Source organism: Lonchura striata, chromosome 1 (assembly GCF_050655825.1).
Source record: "Lonchura striata isolate lonStrDom1 chromosome 1, ASM5065582v1, whole genome shotgun sequence".
Classification (NCBI taxonomy): Eukaryota; Metazoa; Chordata; class Aves; order Passeriformes; family Estrildidae; genus Lonchura; species Lonchura striata.
Window position 1 is genome coordinate 31,137,009 of NC_140703.1, and position 25,431 is coordinate 31,162,439.

General features: G+C 47.5%; 1 protein-coding gene across 9 annotated transcripts; it reads right to left on the reverse strand.

Moving 5' to 3' along the window:
- Positions 1-9,108: 9,108 nt before the first annotated feature.
- ING4 (inhibitor of growth family member 4) lies at positions 9,109-23,569 on the reverse strand. 9 transcript variants are annotated; one of them, XR_014953226.1, is made up of 10 exons: positions 23,506-23,569; positions 12,274-12,345; positions 11,913-12,079; positions 11,586-11,700; positions 11,156-11,264; positions 10,698-10,845; positions 10,221-10,282; positions 9,842-10,016; positions 9,684-9,748; positions 9,109-9,548 (listed from the first exon to the last, which is right to left on the reverse strand). XR_014953226.1 is itself a non-coding variant. In XM_021548893.4 (8 exons), exons 1-8 carry the CDS (start codon positions 23,540-23,542, stop codon positions 9,977-9,979), a joined length of 750 nt encoding a protein of 249 aa, XP_021404568.3. In that variant the 5' UTR covers positions 23,543-23,569; the 3' UTR covers positions 9,109-9,976. The 9 variants fall into 9 exon arrangements, 4 of the variants coding, with proteins under 4 accessions (XP_021404568.3, XP_085429230.1, XP_085429226.1 ...); XR_014953222.1 differs by lacking the exon at positions 23,506-23,569 and adding an exon at positions 12,784-19,199; XR_014953225.1 differs by having other exon boundaries at positions 9,109-9,748.
- Positions 23,570-25,431: the final 1,862 nt, after the last annotated feature.

A 25,431-nucleotide genomic window follows, 5' to 3' on the forward strand; every position in this document is an offset into this window, starting at 1 on the left:
TATTGTTTGTTTGGTTGGTTTGTTTTTAATTTTTCCTCTCAAAAGCCCCAGCCTGCAGAGGCACCCACAATGGTGGTGGCTCCCCTGCCCCCTGCACCATGCTATGGGCACATCCCTGTCCAAGGGGACATCCCTCCATCTCCTCCCTCCCCTCTTTGTCTCCGGTTGGGGCTCCTCTCCTGCTGCCTCCGCCCTCAGTGCCCTGCAAGAGCCTCCAGCTGCCCCGGGGCGAGCAGAGCCGGGGTGACATGGCCTGTGGGCCAGGTGGGGTGGTCTTGTGAGCGACGGGAGTGGGGCGGCAGCAGCAAAAAGGCTCCAAGCCCAGGCTCTGAGGTGGCCCGGCAAGGACAGTCACTTACTCAGCAGCCAGAGGAGCCACTTGGTGCCTGCCACACGCTTCAGCATCATGGAGCTGCTGGGCGGCCCGGCGGGAGCCGCTCACACGCCGAGCAGGCGGATGCAGGCGCTCCGAGCGCTCGGGTTCCGCCCTTGGCAACCGTGGAACCATTCCCGGGCCGCGGCCCCGCAGCCAGGACCGGGCAGGGCGAGCGGCGGCGCCGGGAGCGCGGCACTCGCAGGGACGGGACGCGCCGGGCTCAGGGCGACGAGGAGGAGCGGGAGCCAGGCTGGGAGCTTCTCCCTCTGTTTGGGGACACCGTGGTGGCTGGGAACGGCACACAACAGCCTGGCCAGGCTAACCTGAAGCGGAGGGCACCCCAAAAGTGGCACCTATGGGGCACCTTAAGCCCCAAAATGTTTTATGTGGGGGAAAGGAGGCAACATCTGTTCCATCTGCGGGGGTTGGAGAAGCACCCCACGCCTTCCCAGCAGTGTCCCAGCACCAGCTTGCTTCAGGGCGTGGTGGGAAGCTGGCTTCATGTCTGAATGTGTGGCGGACACAGCACTTTCTGAACTCCCGGGTTGTCAAGGGAGCACCGGCTGGTCTTCCTCTGCACAGGGGCCCTGAGCGCCTCTCTGTGCACAGTAAAGCCTTCCCAGGAAAAAGCAGGAACACCGCTGCCGGCAAAAAGGGTTTGGGGACCGCCAGCGCAGGAGTGCGCAGAGCCCTAAGGACTGACTTTGATGGAGACCCACAGCCATGCCCTTTTCTTCATGCCGACACAGCCGAAGTGCAGGGCACGGACGCAGCAACCCTCGGCGCGCCCCGCGGATCGCAGCCCGCGGTGCCTCCCCCAGCCGGGCACCTCCGATGCCCCGGGGAGAGACAGCCAGCACGGGCGAGCAGCTGGCAGGAAAGCGCTTGGCACAGCAGCTCCGGGAATGCAGACGCAAGCAGGAGTCAGGCTGGCACCGCAGCCCCCGCTGACACAGCTGCCACCCCTGGCTCTGCGGAGCGGCACCGCCGGAGCAAGGAGGAGCTGCGGGCAAAGCGGGCGAAGTTTCTTTCCAGCGGCTCTGCGGGATTCTGCTGCAGGAGCCGCTTGTGCCGCAGGTCCTGGGAGCTTCCAGCGGCTCTGCTCTGTGGAACAGCGCAGGGCGCGCTGCGGATGCTCCGGCTGCGAGGCTGCACATCTCCTGCAGTGCCCTGTGGCCATTCGGGCTATCGAGGCTGCACATCTCCTGCAGTGCCCTGTGGCCATTCGGGCTATCGAGGCTGCACATCTCCTGCAGTGCCCTGTGGCCATTCGGGCTATCGAGGCTGCACATCGCCTGCAGTGCCCTGTGGCCATTCGGGCTATCGAGGCTGCACATCTCCTGCAGTGCCCTGTGGCCATTCGGGCTATCGAGGCTGCACATCGCCTGCAGTGCCCTGTGGCCATTCGGGCTATCGAGGCTGCACATCTCCTGCAGTGCCCTGTGGCCATTCGGGCTATCGAGGCTGCACATCTCCTGCAGTGCCCTGTGGCCATTCGGGCTATCGAGGCTGCACATCTCCTGCAGTGCCCTGTGGCCATTCGGGCTATCGAGGTGAAAGCCCAAATCGCTCTAGCCATGGTGCGGTGCGTACTATCAGCACGTAGCTCTGCGGGGCCTGGCAGGAGACGAGCTGTGGTTTGCTCCAAGATGTCTTGCTGGAAAGTAGCGTTTCTGAGAAGCCTGAAGCCTGATCATTTGAAAACAGAATTCTGAATTTTGAATGTTTTTGCAGCTCTTTAAATAAACAATGATCAGGAGAGTTTTTCCAGCTAGCTCTTGCTACCCATATTAAAACAGGCAACACTGCTGGAGCTTTCATACTTTTGGCAGCTCCTAGTCTTCCATTACTTATCTTGAGACAAATCGCTTGTTTGCTGATTTTAGACAATTGCAGGGCCTTCAGCTCCCTAGCTCTGTTAATCACCTCCACTTCTCTGCAAGGAAAGAGCCAAGGCTGAGCTGTCACCTTGATTGAGCAGATTCCCAGAGAAGTTCAGTGCTGACCTGACTGGTTGATGGAAATGTGGGACTAAGGAAAGCACACTGATGTGGCATGCCACAGAATCACAGAATCATAGAATGGTTTGTGTTGGAAAGGACCTTAATGATCATCTCATTTCAACCCCCCTGCCACAGGCATGGACACCTCCTGCTAGACCAGGCTGCTCAGGGCCCCATCCTACCTGGCCCTGAACACTGACAGGGATGGGGCACCCAAAACTTCTCTGGGCAATGGCACACAGTGTTATTGATATCTGGTCGGTGCTGGTTACACTGCCAGTGTCTTCGTGTGCCAGCAAGAGATTTATTTTCCTGAGAACAGGAAAAAAGAATGAATGCAAAAGAAGGGGGACCTGCCAAAGGAGTGCCCCTTGGCTGGTGCTCTGGTAGCAATGCCTGTGGGGAGATGCTGTTTATTTGGGAAGGTGGTTATGGATGTGAGGACATGTTGGCTACCCAGCACTTCTCACGCACTGTGGCACGTCCTGGACTTGATTCAGGTTGTCAGAATCCTTCAGAAAACTCAAAGTCCACAAGTGGACTCTGCAGAAGCCAGTGAGTCTTGGCATGCACCCAGCAGGGTTGGGAGGCTGTGAGAGCAGGAGGCAGTGCTGTGCTGTTTGATGAGGTGTGTGCCAGCTGGCTGTGGGGCACCTGCATTTCAAGTCTTTGCAAAACCAAAGTCATCTCTGGGGGAGGGAAGAGGAGGGGAGGAGCAGTAACTTGTACATGATGCATCAATGCTGCAGGCTGGAGGAAGTCTACTCCCTACTGCTGCATCAAGCAATTATAGTTGTCAGCGATGTGGAGCACGGGGGTGTTGCTAATTCCAGTATTTTCTGATTTCTGAGGGTTCACTCAGCACCTTTAAGGCTGCACCCTCGATGACGCATTACAAGCAGTGTAATTTTTGCAGCGAAGCAGATTTGCACCCTTGTTTTCAGGGCTGCCACACAACAGTTTCCTGCAGCCAGTGTTCCTGTGCCAGCTGGGACCTGGCAGGCTGAGGGACACAGCTGTAACCCCCAGGCCTACAGAGTGCCTGAGTTACAGCAGGGAGCTGTAACAGTGGGACAAGAACTTGCTGGAGTGATGTTTTCCATGTTGCTATCCACTTGCATGTCAACCCTGAGCTTTGTAAGAGCCCGTGTGGTTTGTGAGGGACCATTCTTCAGCAGATGAGCTCCTCTTCCTTGTTGTTGTCTCAAATACTTTGCCTATTTCTCAGCATTTTCCATGCTGCATGTTCCACCACAAACACCACCAGCAGCAGCAGTGACTGAAAACCTCTTGGAAACTCCAGGACCGTGGCTCACAGACTTTGTGTCAGCACAGTGAGTTAAACTGGGGGGTTTGGGGCAGGGAGAGGATGTCTGGTCAGCTGAAAGCCCCATAAAAATGGAGGCCACAAAGATTAGGTGTGAATTCCAGTGGCTTGTCAAGCAGCATCCCCAGAAAGCATGTGTCTTAAATAATTTGAAATGTGAGCAGAGATGATATAAGAATGCTTCCAAACCCAGCTGGATGTGTGTTGCTAGAAATTAAACAGCAGGCTGCTTAGGGAGGAGGCCATGAGGTTGTGTTGATTTTGGGGTGGTCTCAGAAAGGGGTTGACAGAGCCCCTGAGACAGGCCAGGTTCACTGCATTCCTTGCAGTGCACCAAAGGAAGGTGTGACACCTCCATTCCCCAAAACACACGCCTAAGGGAGCAGGTGGAGAAGGGGGACACTCATCTGTTCACAGGAGGAGCTGGACAGCCCTGAGGAGCCTCTCAGCAGATGGGACAGCCCTGCCAAGAGGCCCCAGAGCCATCACACAGCAGACAAGCAAAGAGCCCCTTCCTGCTCAGCACTAACTCTTCCAAACACTGCTCCAGGATCCCAGTGCTGGACACCTCCAGCCTGTGGGATGGGCTGTAGGTACCAGCCCATGCAGAGCAGGGCACAGATGCCCATCTGCACAGACAAAAGCACCCGGGAGTGTTCTGATTCAAACCGAAATTCTCTGAATTGCTGACTTTATTCACAGGTTAAATCATCTTCATTCTGCATTTGTACTTTATTTCAGTGGGTTTACTGTCATTGGCTGAGACCTATGTGAATATGCTGATAAATATAGACTTTACATTAAAATTGTCACTCTTTTTAACCTGGTAGATATGTTAATCTATTCACATTTGTACAAGCACCACAGAGTTATAACGCATTAATTACAATACTTAATTTGAATACTTTATTTTGTTAGGAAATAGTGAATGAAGCATTTTTTACTTGACATTTAGAAAATGGAATATTTAATTGATTGCAAAAGCAGCATTTAAAAATGGTTTCTTGAATTATTAATACAAATGAAAATGGAGTGGATACATAAAAGCCTGCTTGAACAAACTGCTGTAGCCTTTTTAGGCAGGTTTGTTTCATGCAAGAACAACCTGATCCAACCACAATTTTATCCCTAATGTGAGCAGGGGCTTGGACTACAAAGCTCCAGAGAGGCTTCCTCCCACCTCAGCCTTTCTGTGGTGAGTAAATGGGTTCTTCCAGTGACTGCATCATTCAGGCTTTCAGAATGAGGAAATGTCAAGGTCTCACACTTCTTTTCCTTGCTTGTTGTCAATGTGTAAAAAATAATTCCTTTCCTACTCCCAGTTGGGGTTTCAGTTTTGAATGAGTTGTTTCTTCAGTGGCAGCAACCCAGCCCACAGAAATGAAATTGCACACCTGCAAAAGCAGACTGAAGTGGACACCTTGCTGAACATTTCTGTCACACCAAGATGTAGGAGCTTGGTGTTTGTCACAGCTTTGCCTGTCCTTAAGCCTTGGGAACAAATGTGGTTTTTTAAAACTAACACTCCTAGTTTCTTTTATGTATTCAGAAAAATAAACATAAATTAGCATAAATTAATCAAGATGTTTGACTATTTTTATAAATGAAATTCATTTTATTGGATAAAAACAGCTTTATTTCTTCTGATACTGTAACTAATAGGAAGCAGAGTTGGAGAAACTTCCTTTAGTTGTCTTTGGAAAGAAAGGTAGGACATTTCATTTCCTTCTATTAGTTTTTAACTCTTTCAGTGCTGCAGTCTCCCTTGCCTACAGCCAGATCTTTGGAGCAGATCAGGCCACTCAGGCTGTCAATGTCTTCACATTGGCAGGGACAGAGTAGGGCTGTGGTTGATTATAAAAAGCAGAACAGCTCAGAACCCTTCAAACCAGGCAGGTCTGGGAGGAGATGGGCTTATTTTCAGTCTGTACGAGCAAACTGTTCCTTGGGAATGTCTTCCCCTGCCGGCTTGGGACCTCTGGGCTGATTTGGGTGACGTTTGAATTGAATATACGTGATGGTGAGAGAGTGTCCACCACACAGCTCTGAGTGTGCTTAGGTGAGTAATACCTTAAGAGTGCTGAAAGAGAGGCTGAGTGTTGCTGGGCCGTGGGGTGAGTTTATTCACAAGCAGGAGAGGAAGGTGGCCCCACTGGTGGAAGGTGACAGTCGTGGCTGGGATGGCTTCCATGCACATCATGCCATGGACGTGGTGGTGGCAGAGCCTGAAGGATGGGAGCCTGAAGAGCACATCTGCTCCTTGGAAAGGGGAATACTTTGCTGAACATCCTCGTCAGCACATTTGTCCAGCTACTCAGGAAAGATGCCCACAGATGGGGCAATCAAACTGGGCAAGATAAATTGGTCATTTGTGTGCAGGACCAATTATTATTAATAAATGGGCTTAACAAGGCTGCAAAATTCTTCCCTCTTGTCACGCTCTATGGCTCCAGCCTCCTGAAACTCAGACTTGACTTCACTCATCAACTAGGATATTTCCAATCACTCTAAAAGGGCAATTTCTCCAGCACCATTTTAGAAAGTGTTTATGTTGCACTGACAGCTGTTCCAGGAAATCTGCAAGCTAGCCAGTTCTGTAACAGAGTTCATGATTACTTTAACTGAGTATATCCCTACTTTAAGCACTTCAATTCTAGGAGAAGAAAACTTCTCAGATCCCATTACCACTACAGTGATCCAGGTAACTATTAAAAAGGATCTTAAAAAAAAATTCAAGTAATTTTTGACAGATTTTTTGGCAACTTCCCATCAAACTGATTTTATTTTGTTGACCTGGATTTCTTGCTTGTTTTAGGGAGAAGCAATTTACTTCCCCGCTGTTCCAGTATTTCACATCTGGGCTGTTGTGGCAGCCTTCTTGACATCATTAAGGACCAGAAGAGAGCTGGCTCTTTTCCAGCCTCATAGCTTTTCCTAAGCAGTCCAGAGTCTGACAGAGATCAACCCACAGATGCCTCTGGGTGACTTTCACAGGAAGACAAACAACATTTTTTGAGGACTGATGATCAAAAAAGTCTTTGCCCCAAGAGGTGCCATTTAAAACCCTTCTTTACTGTTTGCCTAGGAAGTACACCATCCCCATATGACACCAGCACCAACACAGAATAAATATTTACAGAACACTTCCCCTCCTCTCATTACAAACAATTCTGCTATCTGCAGTCAGTAATGGACAAGTGCCATGTTCAATTATATCAAAAACAAAAGGCATTCTAAAAAAAGCTGCTCATGTTTCCAGCCTTGTCACTTACAGGCTTTGTTCCCACTGGCTTCATTTTTGTACTTTGTATTTTCTAGCTTCTACTGGTTCTTTTCCTCCTCTGGTGATTAAATATTGCACAGCTATTGCCCTTATTCCCTCGCTTCCAAGGTTAGCTTTTAATGTGCTTTCATTTGCATTTATACTTGCAAGCCACTTAAAAGTGTCCAGGTTTTATCCAAATTTTGGTCTAAGTTGTCTCATTGTGCAAATCAGAGCATTCCTGTTGCAGAGGATAGATAGATACGATTGTTATTTTAGCTAGCCGGATGTCACTTCTACCCTTGGATGAATCCTGGAGTGAAATGGACTGTTCCATCCCACCCTGCAAAAGATTGTGGTTCATCCCGCACCTCTGTACCTGCCCCTAAAACAGAGTCTGTAACCCCATTGGCCCATGCCTTGTCCCAGCCCACCTGGGAGCCCCTGATAAGGGGGCTCCGAGGGCCATGCGGCCTCTTGGCCCTCTCCTCTCTTGGCCCTCTCCTCCTCTCTTGGACTTCCTCCCCCTCTGGGGCTTCCCCTCTCCTAAACCCTCCGTTTCTCTCTCCCCTCCCCCATCCTCCTAAGCCCAGCCACGTGCTACGCCTGAGAGCACGAGGCTTGGGCATCCCTGAATTCTCCAATAAATCTCTTCCCCCAAGAGCAAGCTTCAGAGATCTCTGCCTCCCTACACCCCAACCGTGCAAGAGGAGCCTACTCTTCCCTCACATTCCCTCAGTGGCAGCAGAAGCCCCTGAAATGCTCCTTGCTGCTGGCTAGTGCTTCAAACACCTGGCCACAGCTCCTGGAGAGCTTCCTGCTAATGCTGGCCATGAAATCCCATGTCCTATCCATCAAAACCAAGCTGCTTGGAGCAGTTTCCATCCTTCATCACCCCTGCCCCCTGCCCAAATCCCATTTTCCAGTTCAGGTCACATCCACCATTTCTTCTGTCAGTTGAGCACCAGTGGCTGTCTGAGTAGCCCCCAGCTGAAGAGATGAGCTCTCCTGCCACAGCCTGCTCACCCACTGGATCATGGCAGAGTCTCCCTGTTACTAAAACCATACCAGAGACACAGCCAACGTCTTCCAGAATTTGCTTCACCTCTATTAAAGAAAGGAAGCCTCAGGAAGTGGTGTAATGCAGTCTGGGGATGGAGATTCAGACTGTGGCAGGGTACCACAAGCCATATAAGCCACAGCCTGGGGAAGAACTCATCTTTTTCTGTGCAGGATGAACAGAAAAACAGAATGAACATCCCTTCTTGAGGCAAAAGCAAAGACTGGCACAGTGCTACCTCACTTGAACAGAAAACACCAGCTTCTGAGCTGAGGGCTGTTGGGATCCCCACGCAATGACAAGGTGGGAGTAGCACTGATCTCCACCCACAGTCCTCTGAACGTGAGCAGAGCTTTGGCTTCATACCTAAAGCAGCAAAATCCTCCATGGATCCTCATACAAGTAATTTGGGTGAGGAAAACATCCCATGTTTCGGGGGAAAGGCTTAAACTTTGCTGGTGAGCAGACCACAAGGAGGAAGACAACTTGGCTTGTCAGTGTCCAGGCTGTGCCAATGGAATTGATAAAGAGGAACTTCAGTATGGGCCATCTCCTCACAGTTACCTGCAGACACTACAGACCTTCAGAGTGCAGATCTTCAGGACTTGTTTTGAAGCCTAATGTTATGTTAGTAAAAGCAGCCAGAGTTTCTGGCAATAAGGTGATTGTGATGTTGTGGGAAGCAAGTTATCAGCATGTCTGGAAAACCTGTCCACCTTCTTGGGGGCATGTGGTTTGTCCTGATGGCTTATCTTCTCAGCTGTGCTGCCCAACAGACAGTGAGGGTTGGCCTTCGCCACCTCCACTCCTCCTCATTTAAGAGAAGGCAACTGATGAAGTAAATGATCAAACAATAGTGGGAATAAACTTTCACCTTCTTGTGAGGGCATGACTGCATGAGGGATAGATAATTTTCACAGCCACCAGAAAGCTCAGTAGCTTTCTGCAAGTACATTAGGTGCATTTTTAAGTCTGACTTATGCAGAATGTCACTTTTTAGTGACAGGATTGCTACATGAAAAAGCTGTACTACATTCATCATTGACAATAAATGCAGAGCTAAGAGAGAACGAGAAACTACAGAAACCAATTGCTGCAGTTTATTTTGGAGGTGACATCAAGGCAAGCAGAGCATTGGTTTCAATGAGTTTTATTTAATTCTGTATTATACAAGTGGGATCTGAATCCCCCAACTTCCCACCATCAACGTCATGGAAAAGCACCGCTACACAAGAGGAAGGCAGAATTTTGAGGCCGGAAGACAGACTGGACTAGCCGCTTCTCCCCACGTGGTCAGAAATTCTTCCTCCTTCACACAGTGTGCTTCCCAAACCAGCAGGTTTACCCCAGGAATAAGAGAGACAAAGCTAGCTCTAAACATCCCTCTGACTCCTCCTCTCCCCAAAAAAAGAGGCTGCCCAATACCAGCAGTGGAATGGTTAAAGACAGGGAGCACATCAGGTTTTCAGTCTCTCAACCAGCCCACTAGATTAAGAAGCAGCTTGGTTACTCCCTCTCTCCTGAAAAAGAATGACCTAAAATGCTGAAGACTTACCTCCTTTCCTTCCCCCATCCCATAGCCTTGTTCTCTAAGCAGAGAACAGGCAACGAACTCTGAGGAGGCTGAAGGAAAGCCAAGGAAAATCAGGGGCTACCTGAATCCCTGTGAATCTGGTGGCTACCCTGGTGCCCTCATTCATTCCCTTTGAGGTTCAGAGACCTGTTTGGAATAGCACACAGAGAGGGCCTCCCTTAAGGACTCAGAAACAACCGGGGATACAGAACACACAGGAACCACCGTGAGGGTACACACCATTCCAGGGATGGCCCAAACCACAAACAGGGCAAGACTTCCCTTCAGCCAAGGCCCCAAGGGCTGGGAGAACTGGGACAAGGCCCTGGCAGGGGGAAGACAGCTCCTGCAGCAGTACTGAGGTCTCATGTGAATTTACTTCTTCTTCCTCTCCTGGGAACAGCGAGGGCAGAACCTGTTAGAAAGGGAAGTACAAAGCCAACATTTAGGGCATGACATGATTCTCAAGTACATGGTCCCAAAAGACCTTTTCCAAGGTCCCTGACAAAGCCTTAATTCAAATTTTCCTTTTAATTGTGTATATATAGTACTTTTCTCCCTGCCACCAAGGACCTCTGCTTTCCAAAGGTCAAATGGCCCCCCAAGTTGCTTCACTCACCATTTTCCTCTTGGTTTTGTTGTCAGACCCACACAGGCAAAATGAAACCATTCAATGGAACACTGTTGGGATGAAGAGCAGACAGTTAAAGAGAAGTAAGTTTCCTTTTGAAATTGTTGCTTTTGGGCTATCAGAGTTTCCCAGCATTTAATCACAAACTCTGAAATCCCTAGCAGTTATCAAGGATTGAATACTCCCAACATTGAATACACCCAACTTATACGCTCTTACGCAAGGAGAATTCCCCCTCTCCCTTGCTAAGTTTAGGGACAAGAAAACATTTAAGGAAAACCCTGAAGAGAGAGGCACTTCAGAGGTCATTGCCAGCCACACCTCTGCCCATCCCAACTACCTGAGGTAAGCCCTCTCCTTGTCACTACTTGCTGTCCCAGGGTCCATCCGAGCAGGACAAGACTTTCCATGTAAGACTCATCTCCACTCTGTTCCCCCCCATCTCCACCATGTGCAGGCTCTTACATCTGGGTTGTCACAGCCAATCATCTCCCCATAGGAGACCTGGTGGCAGAGGCAGTAAGTGGGCTCATTGGGGTCCACGGGCATATCCAGTACATCCGAGGGGTGCACATTTCCAAAGGTGACAGAAGGCATCCCATACTCTGTGCTACTGCATGACAGGAATAAAGTAAGTCAGCAAAGGAACTGGCTCTGAGTACCTTCATGTATCCCAAGACAGCGTCCTTGCTTGCCAGAGACAGATACTTCTCTTATTTAAGTACATACACCCAAGGGGACCTGCTTTCCCTTTCAACCCACACTCCCCTGAAAGAATAAAGAAGTTTCCTTCCTCTTGCTTCCCAAAAAGGGAAACAGGACACACAGTTCCAGTCTGGGGATCTCAAGGAAACCTGGCTAGGCCTGCCTTGCTCTGATTTCTAGTGCTGCTCCTCATTCCCTCAAGTCCCTTAAACACTTACGTGCGGACAAGCTTCAATTTCTTTTGGGCAGTTTTTGGTGCTTCCTCATCAGAGTTTTTCCCTTTAGAGCGAGCGCGGGCAGCTTTTTTCTCTTTCTGGGCTCGGCCCTCTGGTAAGAAGAGAAAAAGGTGTTGCACCTGTCACCCCATCAAAACAGACACCTGACAGTGACAACCTCTGCAGCACTAAAATACACTCCTGCTTTGGAATGCATATTGGCTTTGGGCCGTGCACTCCATCTTAATTTATCTCGCGGCCTTGAATACACTGACACAAGACGAGCCCAGGACAGCATCTTTTTACCTGTCCTTCAGACTCCAGTGCAACAGTCTTTGATCTGCACCACTCCAGTGCCTGCCTTCATCCCCACCACTTCCACAGTCACTTGGCTGCCTCCTGAATCACTCTGCAGCCCAGTGGTGGTACTCACTCTTCTTGCCCTTGCTGGAGGAACTGTCATAGTCACTCGACTCTATCTGCTTCTCCTTCAGGTCTGCTTCAAAGCGGGCGAGGTCTGTGTCCAGCCGCCGGATGTGCTTATCCACCTGCAAAGACAGCAGTGGCCAGGGGTTACCACAGGACACAGCCCAGGAAGGGAAAGAGAGGACAAAGAGGGGACAAAGGGGGAGGGGACTTGCACTAAAGAGCTGAGGAGCAGGAGTGGGCATGGCCTGAAAATGAGAGATGAGGGCTTTCCAAGATGGGTGACTTTAATTTGGGTGTTCACATGATAAGCACGAGACACTTCCCTTCATACCATCTCGTAGGTCTGCATAGCCAGCTGAACCTTGTCGTCCCCAAATTCCTTGCATTTTCCATAGGCTTCCTGGATTTGCTTGAGAAGCCCCAGTTTTTCCTCTGAAGACAAGGTCCGTGCATTGCTGATATACTCCGTGGCCAACTTATCGATCTCTGACTTGAGGTCTGAAAGAAAAGAACCATTAAATACACAAACACCACACACACCACAGTGCCCTCCGTTGGGAGAGACTGAATGACTGGAGAAGCTCCAGGCCTCCTCCCCTGCCTGGAGATCCCCATGACAAAGGCAAAGCAAAGCAAAGTTGGTCAAGCTACTTACTCCTTGTCTTAGCAACAAAACCATCCCTGATCCTCACCTTCTGTCCTCTGATCCAGATCTCGCATGAGCTGGAAGTTTCTCTGTAATTCAAATGGCAGGTTCTCAATACCTGCAGAAAAAGGAGAATACATGGAGCAATCAGGTTCTTGTCCACAATGCCAAGGCAGGAACAAAGCTAAGCAATAACACACACCCCCCGGTGCACATCCGCCTGCTTCCATTTGTTGCCGGCCCCAGAGGAGACAGACAATAAAAATGTGATATATTTAATGCAGAAGAGTAGTTCTAGAATACATATTAGTTAGCAGAAAACTGCTGCCATGCAGAAAGGTCCACACTAAGAAAGCAGAAACCCAAAATCTGTAAGGAGTGCCAGTCATTATAATAAAATGTCTCCATCTGAAAATTCCACTCAGTAACGAAAAAAACCACAACAGCTGGTAAATAAAGCTATTTAGTTATTTCTACACAAGGATGTAAAAATTAAGTTGATCAAATGCTCTGTTCACTGGAAGGTGAGTCTGTTTAATGCATTCATTTAACATACAGGGGACAGCAGACACTTTGGGCAGAGCAAAGATCAAGTCTGAGATGGGATGGGGAACAGAGAGCAGTCTTAACCCCTCGTGACTTGTAACTTGTTGTGTCTTCTGCACTGTCATCTCAGTGTAGTGTGTCCAACACCTGGAAGGATGCCACACATTATGAATAATAAACATTTGTAGGGCTCTGAATGAGCAATGTGAAGTTGATAGTCAATTAATTTTCAATGCACTATGCTACTCAGCCCCCAGGCATCACCAGATGCTCAACTGGCAAAGCTGGTAAAAACAATTCTCATTTTTCCATGCCTGTCTAATTAAAATGAGATCTAATGTCACTGCATTAACCTGAAGTCTAAGCCTGATTACTGTCACCTTTATACCTAATAAAAATAATAAATCTCTCTTGAAGGTTTAAAAAAGGTTTTGGGGAAAGCTCTTCACAAAAACAACAGAAGCATGTCTGAGCTTCCTGAACTTGCTCTGCAGCTCACATGGAGTGCAACTGGAGGTGTGTCTGGCCATGACCAAAGCTGCCCAACACATCAGTCCAGACAGCAATCTCTACTTTCTCTGCACATGTTTCTTCAGCAATTAATGCTTTTCCACTTCCCTGAAGAACAACCCGTTGAGAGGAAAGATTCTGTATGCAAGAGGAAGGTTTTAACAAGTTTTAACAAGTACTGCATAATAGGACGTGAAAATAATTCCCATAAGAGGTAAAACCAAGTGTGGGCCTTGCTGAGCACAAAAGTTGTTCCTTTTACTTAACTTTTTGCCCAAACAACATAATAAGAAGTTACATACAGAATCCTTAGGAACAACCAAGCTGCTGCTTCAACTGATTTCTGCTGCCATTTCTGATTTAGTAACCTGAGAAATGCTCAGATAGAAGGTGTCCTTAAGTACCCAGGTACATCATCCACAGCACACACACATCACCCCTGCATTCAGGGTCAGTTAGCAGCGCAAATTCAAATTCTGAAAAATTACTAAGTGGCGAAATTAAGTCTTCAGGCACACCCTGAATTTGATACTTCCATGTTTGTTCAGCATGACAAACTTCACACAAGGTTTAAGCAGCTGACTGCGGATTACATCCCTACGGTTCGAAAAAGAATCTCAGAACACGACGGGGACACAATGCTGACAATTATTATTGCTTATAGAGGGAGCTTATGGCAGGGATGAAATTCAGCTTGGGAATCTAGAGACCATGCCTTTTTCCCTCCTGCAATCCCCAGCCTCATCAACTCTAAACCTTTCAATTTATACAGCAAATGAAACATGGGTCATACTGCAGCACGCTGCTTTTCATTCCTCTCCAAAGCACCCGCTGCAGAAGACAAGACAGGTATCCTCTAGAGGAAAACAGAAGCTCTTCCTGCACTGCACACAATATGTCAAATTTATATTGAGTTTATTAATCCTGGAAGATCACAGCTTCTAAATTCTGGACTTTGTGGTTTTTAGAAAAGATTAATGTAATTTCTTTTTCTCTTCTGAAAAGGACAGATGGTAAAAGCACAAATTCCACCAGGTACTGTCAGCTTTCCCTCAGCAGGGCTAGAAACCTTTAGATAGAGCAAGCTCCTGAGCCAGCACAAAAACCAGTAGGATGCTACTGTGTGGGCAGAACACCCCCACACGAGGTTAGGGTCACATTTCACAGTGATATTCTTGCACCATGAAAAACTCAAGCAGTTTGATTCGGCTACACAACCTGAAAGGAACTGTGCTCTAGTTTTTACAGCCACCACTGTAAAACTCTGCCACCATCACTGATGCTAACACATGCCCTTGTCTGGACAATGTCTGTCTGTCTCTCTTGTCTGTTCAGCCTTGTCTGCTCAGCCTGTGCCCCTCACCCTTGAGAGGCCCTCTCTCCCCAGAGCCTGCTCCCCTCAGCCAGAGCAGTGGCTCCCCTCCTTGTTCCCAGCCTCCTGGTGGCTCCCGCAGCGTGGGGAGAGCTGTCACCTGCCTCTGGTTCTGGCTGAGCTGACGAGACAAACCCCTGTTGGCTGAATTCCTTCCCTGCTAAAACCAACAAAATGATTTCCTGAAACCACAGCAAAACATTTCACTCTGCAAATCTATTACTGGACAAATGTTCTGCCACTGCTTCGTCAATAAATGGAGAAAATGAAACAAGTGACAGTACAGTGACTTTATAATCAGAACTTTATAATACAAAGATACTTTATCTGTTCAACTGAACATGGAAGGAAGCTGAGCAGACCATTACAAATTATGATCCAGAGAGACTCTGGCAATAACAAAAAGCATAACAAGATAAAGCTGCAGACAAGCAAGTTATAACTGAGCAACAAACTATTTGTACGGTACATAACTTAATCTAGCTGTGGGGATGTTTTCTACTATCTGTAGCTTAATTCCAAAGCTCTTGCATAGCCTTAAACAGAGGTAATTCTCTGCATCACAGAATTTATAAGAGGGGCCAGAACACCTGCTGAAATTGCTTGACCTGTGCTGTGCTGGTTACCAGACATTATCACTCTCTAAGTGCCATTAAAAAAAAAATTAGATTTGAGTCTCCATTTCCTCATTCCTACCACCACACTTTTCCTCACTATTTCTAAAAACATTCATGTTATTTAAGTAATTTCATTTCCTCCTGCCTTTCTCCTTTTTTTTCTCTACAATTAATTTTGCTTTTTCATCTTAGTAAGATTCACCTAAAATTATCATGACTAATACTATCTATCATAAAATACCCACGTAATTCTCAGATTATGAAACTGATAATTGTAAAGAAAGAACACTCTAGAGACATCTTTGATCACTAGAGAAGAGTGATGATAGGACTGACAGGAAAAAAAGGAAAAGCAAAGCCCTCTTTCCACACAAATGGCACAGCAGCAGGAGAGGAACAGGAGGATGGTGAAAATGTACAGGGAAGAAAGTGCTAGCAAGTCCAGCAGCTTGGCCCAAAGCATGGGCTGGCATTAATGCAACTGTGTCACAGAATCACAGAATGGGTAAGCCTGGAAGGGACCACAATGGGTCATCTGGTCCAACTTCCCTGCTCAAGCAGGGTCATCCCAGAGTACACGGCACAGGACTGCCTCCAGACAGTTCTGGAATATGTGCAGAGAGGGAGACACCACAACCTGAATGGGGGAATCCCTTCTAGTGCTTGGTCACCCACATAGTAAAGAAGTTCTTTCTCATACTCAGGTGGAGCTTCCTGTTCATCAGTTTCTGCCCATTGCCCCGTGCCCTAGTGCTTGGCACCACGGAGAAGAGCCTGGATCCACCCTCAGCACCCTCCCTGCAGATAGCTTGTGGCACTGGTGAGCCCCTTCTCAGACATCTCTTCTAAAGGCTGAACAGGCCCAGCTCCCTCAGCCTTTCCTCACAGATGCTTTAGTATTCAAATCATCCTCATTCCTCTCTGCTGGACAGGCTCCAGGAGCTCCATGTCTCTCCTGGACTGAGGAGCTGAGAACTGGACATTGCACTCCAGAGGAGACTCACCAGGGCTGAGTAAATGGGCAGGATCCCTGTCTCAACCTGCTGGCAATGCTTTTCCTCATGGACTCATTGCACAGATCCATACAGAAGCCTGGTGCAGCCCTACTGATTCCTTTCATTGTATGATCATCCCAAAAATCACTGGTGCAGCTCTCAGTGAATTTTTTGTATGCCTTTCTTTTCTTACCTTGTTTTCATTTTTGATCATAAGCTAAAATCTCTCTACCTACCTTCACCTTTTCTCCCTTCAAATGTTATCCCTTCACTAAGCCCATTCTTCTTTAATCTCTTTTATTCTCCTCTTTCCTTGTCATTCTTTCCCTTGTTCATTCTTCCACACATATCCATAACCATGCTGTCTTCTCCCTTAAGAACCACACACTCTCTCTCCAAAAGTCAGAATCCAACACCACTTTTTTCCCTCTCCAGTAATTATTATTTTATTTACTTCTTTTTAGAAACACACGTGGGCTGTCAGGTGCAGGCAACTGATATTTAAACTTCAGCTGCTTAACTCAGATGTTAACTGTGACACACAAAGGCAGAGAGCAAGCCTACACAGCCTGGTAACTTCAATTGTGCTTCAATCCTCTGCAGCACGTCTGTGCTGTGCCAAACAATGGATTTGTGCTGCCCAAAGTCCTAAAAACACATCAATAGCACCAGGGACCATCCAAACACACACTACCTTTCCCAAGACATCTGTTCACCCACCATGTTTAGATGCATGTTTAAATGTTAAGAAAAAATGGGAAAAGACATTTTGAAACATAACCACAGTTGCTTTATTGAACAGCTTAGATTTCAGCAAACACTTTAGACACCACATTGCTGAAGGCAATTAAAAATATTCCTGCTTGTGCCAGGGACTGCCACAGTGACAGGGTAAGTTCTTTGCCCCCAGGACTGCAAACTGTCTGGGATCTTGCTGGGGAAGCACGTTGGACATTTTGGTACTCCATGATTCTCATAATTTTGCAGCACTTGAAGTACACTGCAGGACAACCGTCTTGCAGCAATCCTCAGGAGCTTCCTTGCTCCCTCATTAGGGGGCAGGGTGTCTTTTATATCCCTTCTTTCTGAGTGTATCACCCTTTTAAACTATTGCTTCTACTCTGTCCTGTGTTCTCAAGTAATCAATCACCTTTCTACACAGGTATTTGTTGAAACTTTTACACGAGCACCTTTATTGAAATTTAAACTTGAGCACAATATATCTTTTTCCCCCTATTCAGAGACAGCTCAGCCCTGCTGCAATAAAACATTCTAACCTGTACCATTATCCTCACAACACCTTGGTAAGGGATAACTCTACCTACAGTTTTACAAAGAGGGTGCTTAGGTGCATGGCAGATCGATTTAGCCACAGCCAACCAGGAATTCTGTGGCCATATCACATATCCCAAGCTCTGGGCCAATGCACTGCACACCAGTCCACTCAAGCACATCTGCTTGAGACACTGTCCAAAGAAATGGGCACCAGTCAGCAGCGACAGTCAAGGTCAGTGAGTCAGCCACGGAAACCCAATACTCCCCCAAAGTGGGGGCCCATTTCTTAGGAAGGGAGGGCTCTTTTTGTTATCTTATTACAGTAGCTCAATGCTACAGCATCCACAGACAAGACAGCAGGGAATGCTGGTAAGTGTCAGAAAAGGGATATTTATTGTTAAGGATCAACCTTGATTTGAAAAGCTAGGAGGGCTTGGAAGACTGACACAATGAATGAGACTCACAACACTCCTGGCATTTCCAGCCTGCCACAGACCTCCAAAGGCAGGGACAACCACCAAGGAGACCACAGGGCTGTTTGCCAAAACAATGACATCAGATTTGCAGTTGGGTAAGTGAAGAACTACAGAGAAAACACAGCCTGCTTTGCCATGTAAAGCAGCTCCAATAAAAATATCAGCCAACAACAAAACCAATTCTAAATGAATTGGTCATTAAATGTATCAGCTCAGTGTGGGCTGTGCCAGTAGCTTTCACACAGAAACAAATGATGCCTATGAATCACCAAATTCTCTCCCCTGCATGAAATCTTTTGTAATTTTCCATAGATCATGTGTGGTGCATCACAGGTGTAACTAATCCAAAATCTCTGTAAGGTGAAAGGCATCTTTCACTACACTAGAACAGTGACAAATAGAAAAATGATATATTAAGACACTCACATTTCTGAAGAATGATGTGAGAAACTGTAGAGGCAGGGACAGGGGTATGGCTGCATGCTACACTGGGGAGGGGATAAGAGTAATGAAGTAGGGAATGCAAGAGATAAAAGAACTGCTGGGGAAATTGGAACACAGCCAGGTCTGGGAAGGAAACAAGGGCTTGCCTACAGCAATTTCCAACATCATACCCATGTCCTCTAAGAGTTTTAGGAGGATGATACTCATCACACTCTAATCTGATGAATCCATACAGGAGAAAATCCAGGCAGATGTAGCCATTCCAAAAGAAAAATCCTATTTTATTGCTAATGTTATCAAGGAATGAAAGGACAGTCCCATGCCAGTTGTAGGAGAAAGATGACTTCCATGAGGACTTGTACTGCTTCTATTGCTCTGTGCTTATGCTGGCTTAAGTCTTCTAGCAGAGACTGGAAGCCCTGAACTGGTGCATCTCTATGTGCCTACTGACAAATGCAAACAGAAGGAGCAAAGGAAACTCGATGTCTCCATAACCAGCATAAAAAAAGGGAAAAACCCAAGGTATATTGACTACATAGCACCATGTTAACTTACCAGCTGAGGCCTCCTCACCTAAGCCTCTCATCTCCATCACCCTCTGCACAGAGGTAGGCATGTCCCAGTGCCTGCTCCTGGAACAGTTCCTGCCTGGTGGCCTCCAAGGCACCAGAATTAATATAACACAGCCATCTGAGCAGCCCGGCCTGTGACATGCTTCTGCCACTCCAGCTCACCAAGGTTACCTGCTGCTCCTGCTGCTCATGACTCTCCCAAATGCTGAGGTCTAGTTTAGATGAAATGCTGGCTTTAGTTCCTCAGGGAAGACAGAAACAGTTCTTGTTGCTGAGGGGAGGTACACGCCTTGGTATGTTGCTGTAAAAGATTATTCATGTGTTGTCACAAAGTACATGTACTTTATTCTGGCACCCATTAGGAGGGTAAACAGGGAAGCACTGATGGCAGAAAACACAGGTGGTTGCACAGCAGCTCCCTCTACTATAAAGACAATCTCTACACTCATGGCAGGTTCACATATAAACAGAGACTTGATTTGGGACTGCTTTCTGTGTGCTTCAACAATGTCTTTCACAAAGGAAAACTTTAAACTTCCAAACACAAAGAAAACTCAGGGTTTGCATCTCACCTTCTAGAAAACCTGTATGAATCACATTATCCCTTTCTGCCCCTCAAAGCCTCCACAGCAATATTTCCAACCTCATATGAGGGCCAATACTGAGCCAAACACAGTAACTCAAGCTTGAGCAAGCACAAATTCTTCTCGTGAGTCTTTATGTACATTCCACCTTTTAATCACAAAACCCTGTTTTCTTCCTCCTTCTTCTTCCATTCCTTTCTACATCTCTAACTCCTTTGTACCCATAGGTTTTCCCTTACTAAAGCTGCACTCCGTTACTGCTTGAGGGAAAGCAGTATTTTATCTTGCTTTCTCCCCTCAAAACCAGGCATAAAATGGTTTAGAAACCAGGAAGAGGACGATATTTGAAGACATGGAAATCTTCTTATGTTTAAATTCAGCCACTAGGAGAAAAAGAAAAGTGGAACAAGACACATTCCTCTTCTCCCATTCCCTGAATCCTTTGGCTCAGTAAGTAGGATGAAGGAATGAAGGTGATCAGATTAGAACAAGATATGGAGTTTCTCTGTCAAGATGCTCATTACAGAAGGAATGCTTGCATTTTTCTGCTGCAAAAGCATCTGCCAAGAGCATAACAGATTTCAGACAGATCTGCTTTGTAATTAACAGCTTAAAGCCAAGGAAAAGGGCATGCCTAATCCTAGGTCTATACCCAGTTTCAATTTACAACAAGGACTTGAAAGCTGCTAAAATACCTGACCTAAGAAGCTTCTAAACACTTTTCCCTAACTCTTTGTAACTTGGCTAGTCCACAGAAAAATAATGGAAAAGAACTTTAGATATCTAAAGTAGAGGGCTCAAAAGATACGAACTGAAGCAACTGGGGCTGTATGCCTAACTTTGTCAGACTGCTCATACGTTTTTAATACAGTTTTTAATTACCTACTCACATGATGTTTCATACAAGGTGTTTCTCATTCCCAGTGACTGAGCATTGATTCAAAGTTTTATTTTATTCTCTCTGCTCAGTAGAGTCACATGCTCAGACCCAGAGCTCCATCTGAAATCTGACTTTGTAATCAGCTTTTCAAGGTGTTTACTATTGTGACAATAAAGTGTTTTCACAGTGCTGCAGTGGAGTGGCCCGTTTCCCTCACCAACAGAATGAAGGCCAAGAGATTTACTGAGGCCAAGAGATTAAAGCCAAAAAGGCCAGCTAATTACAAACCCTCCTCTCAAAATGTGCAGAAATGCTTAACAGCATGACTTCTCAGAATTATCTGTCCAAGGCAGACTCCAGCTGCAGCTTTGAGCATTCTGCGCATCTGCTCCTCTAACTAAAAATTTGCACTCTTAATCTGAGGGAAGCACAATCCAAGCAAGGAAAACCTGTACAAAGTGGGACTCACGACATAAAAAAACCCCACCAAACTCACTGTCAGAGTGATAGTCAGTTGATTCAAATAGGAGGCCACCTTTTTTCTTCCTACAGTTTTCACTAATTCCTCACAAACCTTCTTTATTCAAAGATATGAAGAGGTCCTACAAATAACTGCCCTCTTTCTTCCCACATTCCTCATTCATTCCCTGAGCAGATCCAGACAGACAACCATAGGAAAGGGAATCTCTGTGGGAAGATAAAAGACATTCAACTGAAAACTGTGTCTACAAGAGCACTATACTACTAAAAGAATTCAGTTTCAAGGCACAGATGTAAATTAAGAATTAGACACTTTTTATAAGAGATGACCAAAAGTTCTGGACTATTTATTTCTATCAAAATTCAGGAAGTTTTAGGATATAAGTGAACTACTTTAAAACTGAACTGAATATTTTTAAAACACTGAAATAATGTGGGGAAAAAAGGGAGCAGCAAGAAGGAAACTGAATGCTGTCAATCAGTTAGCATCAAGAAGACTTGTGTCTAAAATACTGTACGGATTTTCACAGAGTCAGGGCTCAGGCAGAAGGCCAGGAGAGGAGAGCAGGCTTAGAGCAGAACAATATGGGTAATTAGAAATATATGCTATTACCTATCAGCAGCCTAACTTACTGAAGACTGTGATGGGTGCTCTTTGATGCCAAGTCTCACAATACATAAATGCTTTCCTGAAAGGAATCTAGAATAAGCAAAGAGAGTGTCTTATGACTAGCTAATACCAGCAAGTCATGTTGCACCTGACAAAACTGAAAAAGGCCTTAGAGATCTAAGAGTAAGCAAAAAATGCTAAACCATCACAGCAAGAAATGTTTTTTTTCTTCCTAAAATCTTTGTAACCAGACACTTTTAAGGACTTTTAGATTGTGCAAATCACTTTCATTGTATGTTTTTAGCAAGACACCTCAACAATAACAGGGACTCTCCTGTATTAATATCCACCTTCAAAAGGACAAGAATCTCTAATCCAATCACAGGACCACAAATCTCAGCTGAGAGAGAAGACTTTGGCATTTCCTCTGCATGCCTGTACAAGAGAAGCTCCCAGGTTGGCTGATTTTAATTGACTGATTACATGATCCAGAGGTGTTTGACTTTGGCAGGAGCACTGTCCAGCCACCAACCTTCCCTTCTCCCCAGCTGTGTACCGACAGTACCTCTCCACACCCAGCACTGCATCCTGCTGTCTCTGCTCCCCACCTGCAGATCCCAGGCTTTTGCTCTTTTATCTCTGCTCTGCAGCTCTTACCCAAAATACACCCCTGCCCTGGCAGCAGGAAAGCCCTGCACCCCCCTGTGAACTTACTCCTTGTCCATCTGCTTCCTTCTCCTCTTTCCCAACCCTTGTCCTCCCAGCTGAGGAGCCTCAGTCAACTGCAGCCTTCTACAGCAGAGTGAGAACTGCACAAGTACACAAATCTTTGCTCCTCTCCAACCTGCCTCCTCATTCAACTCTTCTTCCTGGCTTTTGCCTCCTTCCTTGCACCTCATAGATCCTTGCCTGTTCACAACTGCAGCTCCTTTTCAGCTTTCACTGAAATTTATTATAGTTCTTGAACATTTTTAGAGACATTTCCTTTCTTAAAGACAAAAGGAGCACTGAAGATGCAAGAACGAGACACCCTGTGTCCATATCAGCACCTTATCATTTCTCTGCTGGAAGAAACCTGGTGTAACAGGACATCTGAAGAGCCAAACTCCATTTTTTTTTCCATGCATATGCAAGCAGACAGTCCGAGATTTAACTGGCTGGGTACAGTGAAGCAGAAGACACATTGCCAGAAGCACCCAGCTTTAAACACACCATCCCGTGAACATCCTCCCGTCTCTAGTGCCAACACCAGACCAGCAGGAAAATGTGAGAACTGAATTTCTCAAAGAACAGGTTATTCAATCTTAACTCATTAGCCCAGTCATTGAGAAACGACTCCGATGGATCTGCTCGGCTATTTTAAGAACACGTGGGTACAACATGCACTGAAAATCTCATCCCCAAAGGTCAGAGTTTGACGAAGTTTTAAGCACCTTAAGGCAGGATGGTAAAATAAGAGGTATCATAGGAGGGCTCTGATAACGTTGCCAACTCCATTAGCATTTACAGAGCTCCTCTTCGGCCAGAAAAGCGGGGCTGCATTTTTACACTGACACCGTAGAAAACTACAACCACCGCCCCACAGATCCAAAAGTTATCTGTGGCTCGAGGTCTATCCCGGGGAACCGCTGACAGCCAAGCCCCCGCTCCCGCGAGGCGGCTGGAGCTGCACCGGGCTCCTTTCTCACGGGACAAAGCAGCCGCGGGCTCCGGGCTCCCGCCGCAGCCGAGCCCTGCCCCGCGGCCGGGGCCTCTCCGCACGGCGCGGGGACCGGCCGCCCCACGCCGGGCCGGGCTGCGCCCGAGGGGCGGGGAGAGCCCGCGGGCGCCCTGGGCAGCGCTCGGCCCCGCCCCTCGGCCCGTGCGTGCCCCCGGGCCGGCTCGGCGGCGGCCTGGGCCCCGCCCGGCGGCTCTTACTGTCCAGGTAGTGCTCCAGGTACATCCCCGCCGCCATCTTCGCCCGCACTCCGCCGCTTCCGCCGGGAGGCGCACGCGCGCGGGCCCGGAAGCGGCGCTGCCCGGCCGCGAAGCCGCTTCCGCCCGGCCGCGAAGCCGCTTCCGCCCGCCCGCCCCGGCACTTCCGCCCCGCGCCCGCCGCCATTTCGGGCTCTGCGGAGCTGAGCGGGGCGCTGGGGCATCGCTCCTGCGGGAAAAGCCCGAGGGAGCTGCGCCTGTCCTGCCCGAGAGGCTCAGGCGACTGACAGGGAACCCCATCCACGTCTATAAGTATCTGAAAGGAGAATGTGAAACTCTCCTTGATGGGGCCAAGCACTAGGACAGAAAGTGATGCACAGAAGCTCCACCTGAGCATGAGGAAGAACTTGTTCCTGTGCGGTGGCTGAGCACTGGGACAGGCTGCCCAGAGAGCCTGTGGCGTCTCCCTCAGTGGAGGCACTCCAGAACCGTCTGGAGGCAGTCCTGTGCCGTGCTCCGGGATGAATGACCCCGCTTGAGCGGGGAGGCTGCAGCAGTGGCACGCTGCGCTCCCCTCAGCCTGGCCTGTGCCGAGATCTGCGCAGCGCTGTTGACTTGTCGCTGCTTTTCCATCCACCTCACTGTCCGCCAGTGCCGAGCAGCTGCCGCTCTGCCATGAGCGGAGCTGGATGGTCTCTGCTGCGACAGGACCGCTGCCACATAACGCTTCCAACAGGCTCTCAAAGGCAATCAGTTTAAACTTGTGACCCTGCTCTTTCTCTCCGTCATGCCAGAACCACTTCCGTGGCCGTGCACCACGAGCCACCAGAAGGTTCAGAGCCCAGGTGCTGCGGAGCGCCGTTCTTTGCAGGGTGCGGTGTTGTGAAATCACATGCGTTTATGGAGGGACTGAGACAGAATTATCTTACTTCTGTTGACCCTTAGGTTTTTTCCAAGAGGCCAGCACTCGTTTAGCATCCTATACAGTTTAGGAGACACTGGGTTTGGTAAATACTACATTTTATCCACCTTTCTCCTGCCTACCCACCTACACCATCCTGTTTTTTCCTGACAGTCTGTAATGACAGCCATTGCCCAGGACTGAATGCTCCCAGATTCTGGCCACAAGGAGAAGTGGTCAGATTTATTTTTCTCTCTTTTCCTCCCAAAGATCTTCCAAGACACCATTACCTTTAGATATGGATATACTAGGATTAAGTCTTTGAGGAGTCTGCACTGCAAGCCTGAGGAGCTGTTATATAAAGGAACTGCAGCTGTTTGAACTATGAACCATCTTGCTGTTAAACTATTGGGTTAATTCAGAGATCCTCTGTGTTCCGATGATGGAGTTTTCCATTCCTCTTCCTACAGCCATTTAAGTTATTTATGACATATTTTTAATTATTCAAAACACATTTCTTAGTCTTTTCAGTTCCCATGTGGAGCAGCTGGCTTCAGTTAGCTGAACATTATTGTCAAACCTCTTTAAAGCACTTCAAAATTCTCATATAAATTGCCTTATACTCTTAATTAAGGGGAAGGATGTGGCTGTTACATAAAAAAAAAAAAAAAAAAAAAATCCGCTCCCTATACCAGTCCTAAACCAAATCTCCCAAACACATCCTGCATGGGGCTACCAAGCTGAATGGAGCTGATGTTAAAAATCAGGAATTCTTAGACATCTCTTATTTGTTTGAGAGACCGCCTGGGAACCCCATCTTATCCTCCAAGCCAAGGCTAGGGAAGATGCCAGAAATACAATTTCCCTCTGGACTTCTTGCCACAAATGATAGGGCAAAGAAGAGGCACTTGCCTAAAATCTAAATGGCAAATCTCAGTAAAGTGTACAAATGGGTCTCTAACTGCAGGAACTGCCACTGTAAGTTTGCAAAATAAAGGGGAGAGGCAGTTTTGTGTGCCTGTGTGGTC

Excerpts from the sequence above, each read along its gene's own strand:
- ING4 (XM_085573080.1), bottom strand. The coding sequence starts at position 12,955 with ATGTTTATTATTCATAATGTGTGGCATCCTTCCAGGTGTTGGACACAC. Across the intron at positions 12,346-12,783 it reads CAAAGTGTCTGCTGTCCCCT|GTATTGAGAACCTGCCATTT; the intron begins GTATGTTAAATG and ends CTTTTTCTGCAG. Across the intron at positions 11,265-11,585 it reads CTCCAGCAAGGGCAAGAAGA|AGGGCCGAGCCCAGAAAGAG; the intron begins GTGAGTACCACC and ends TCTTCTTACCAG.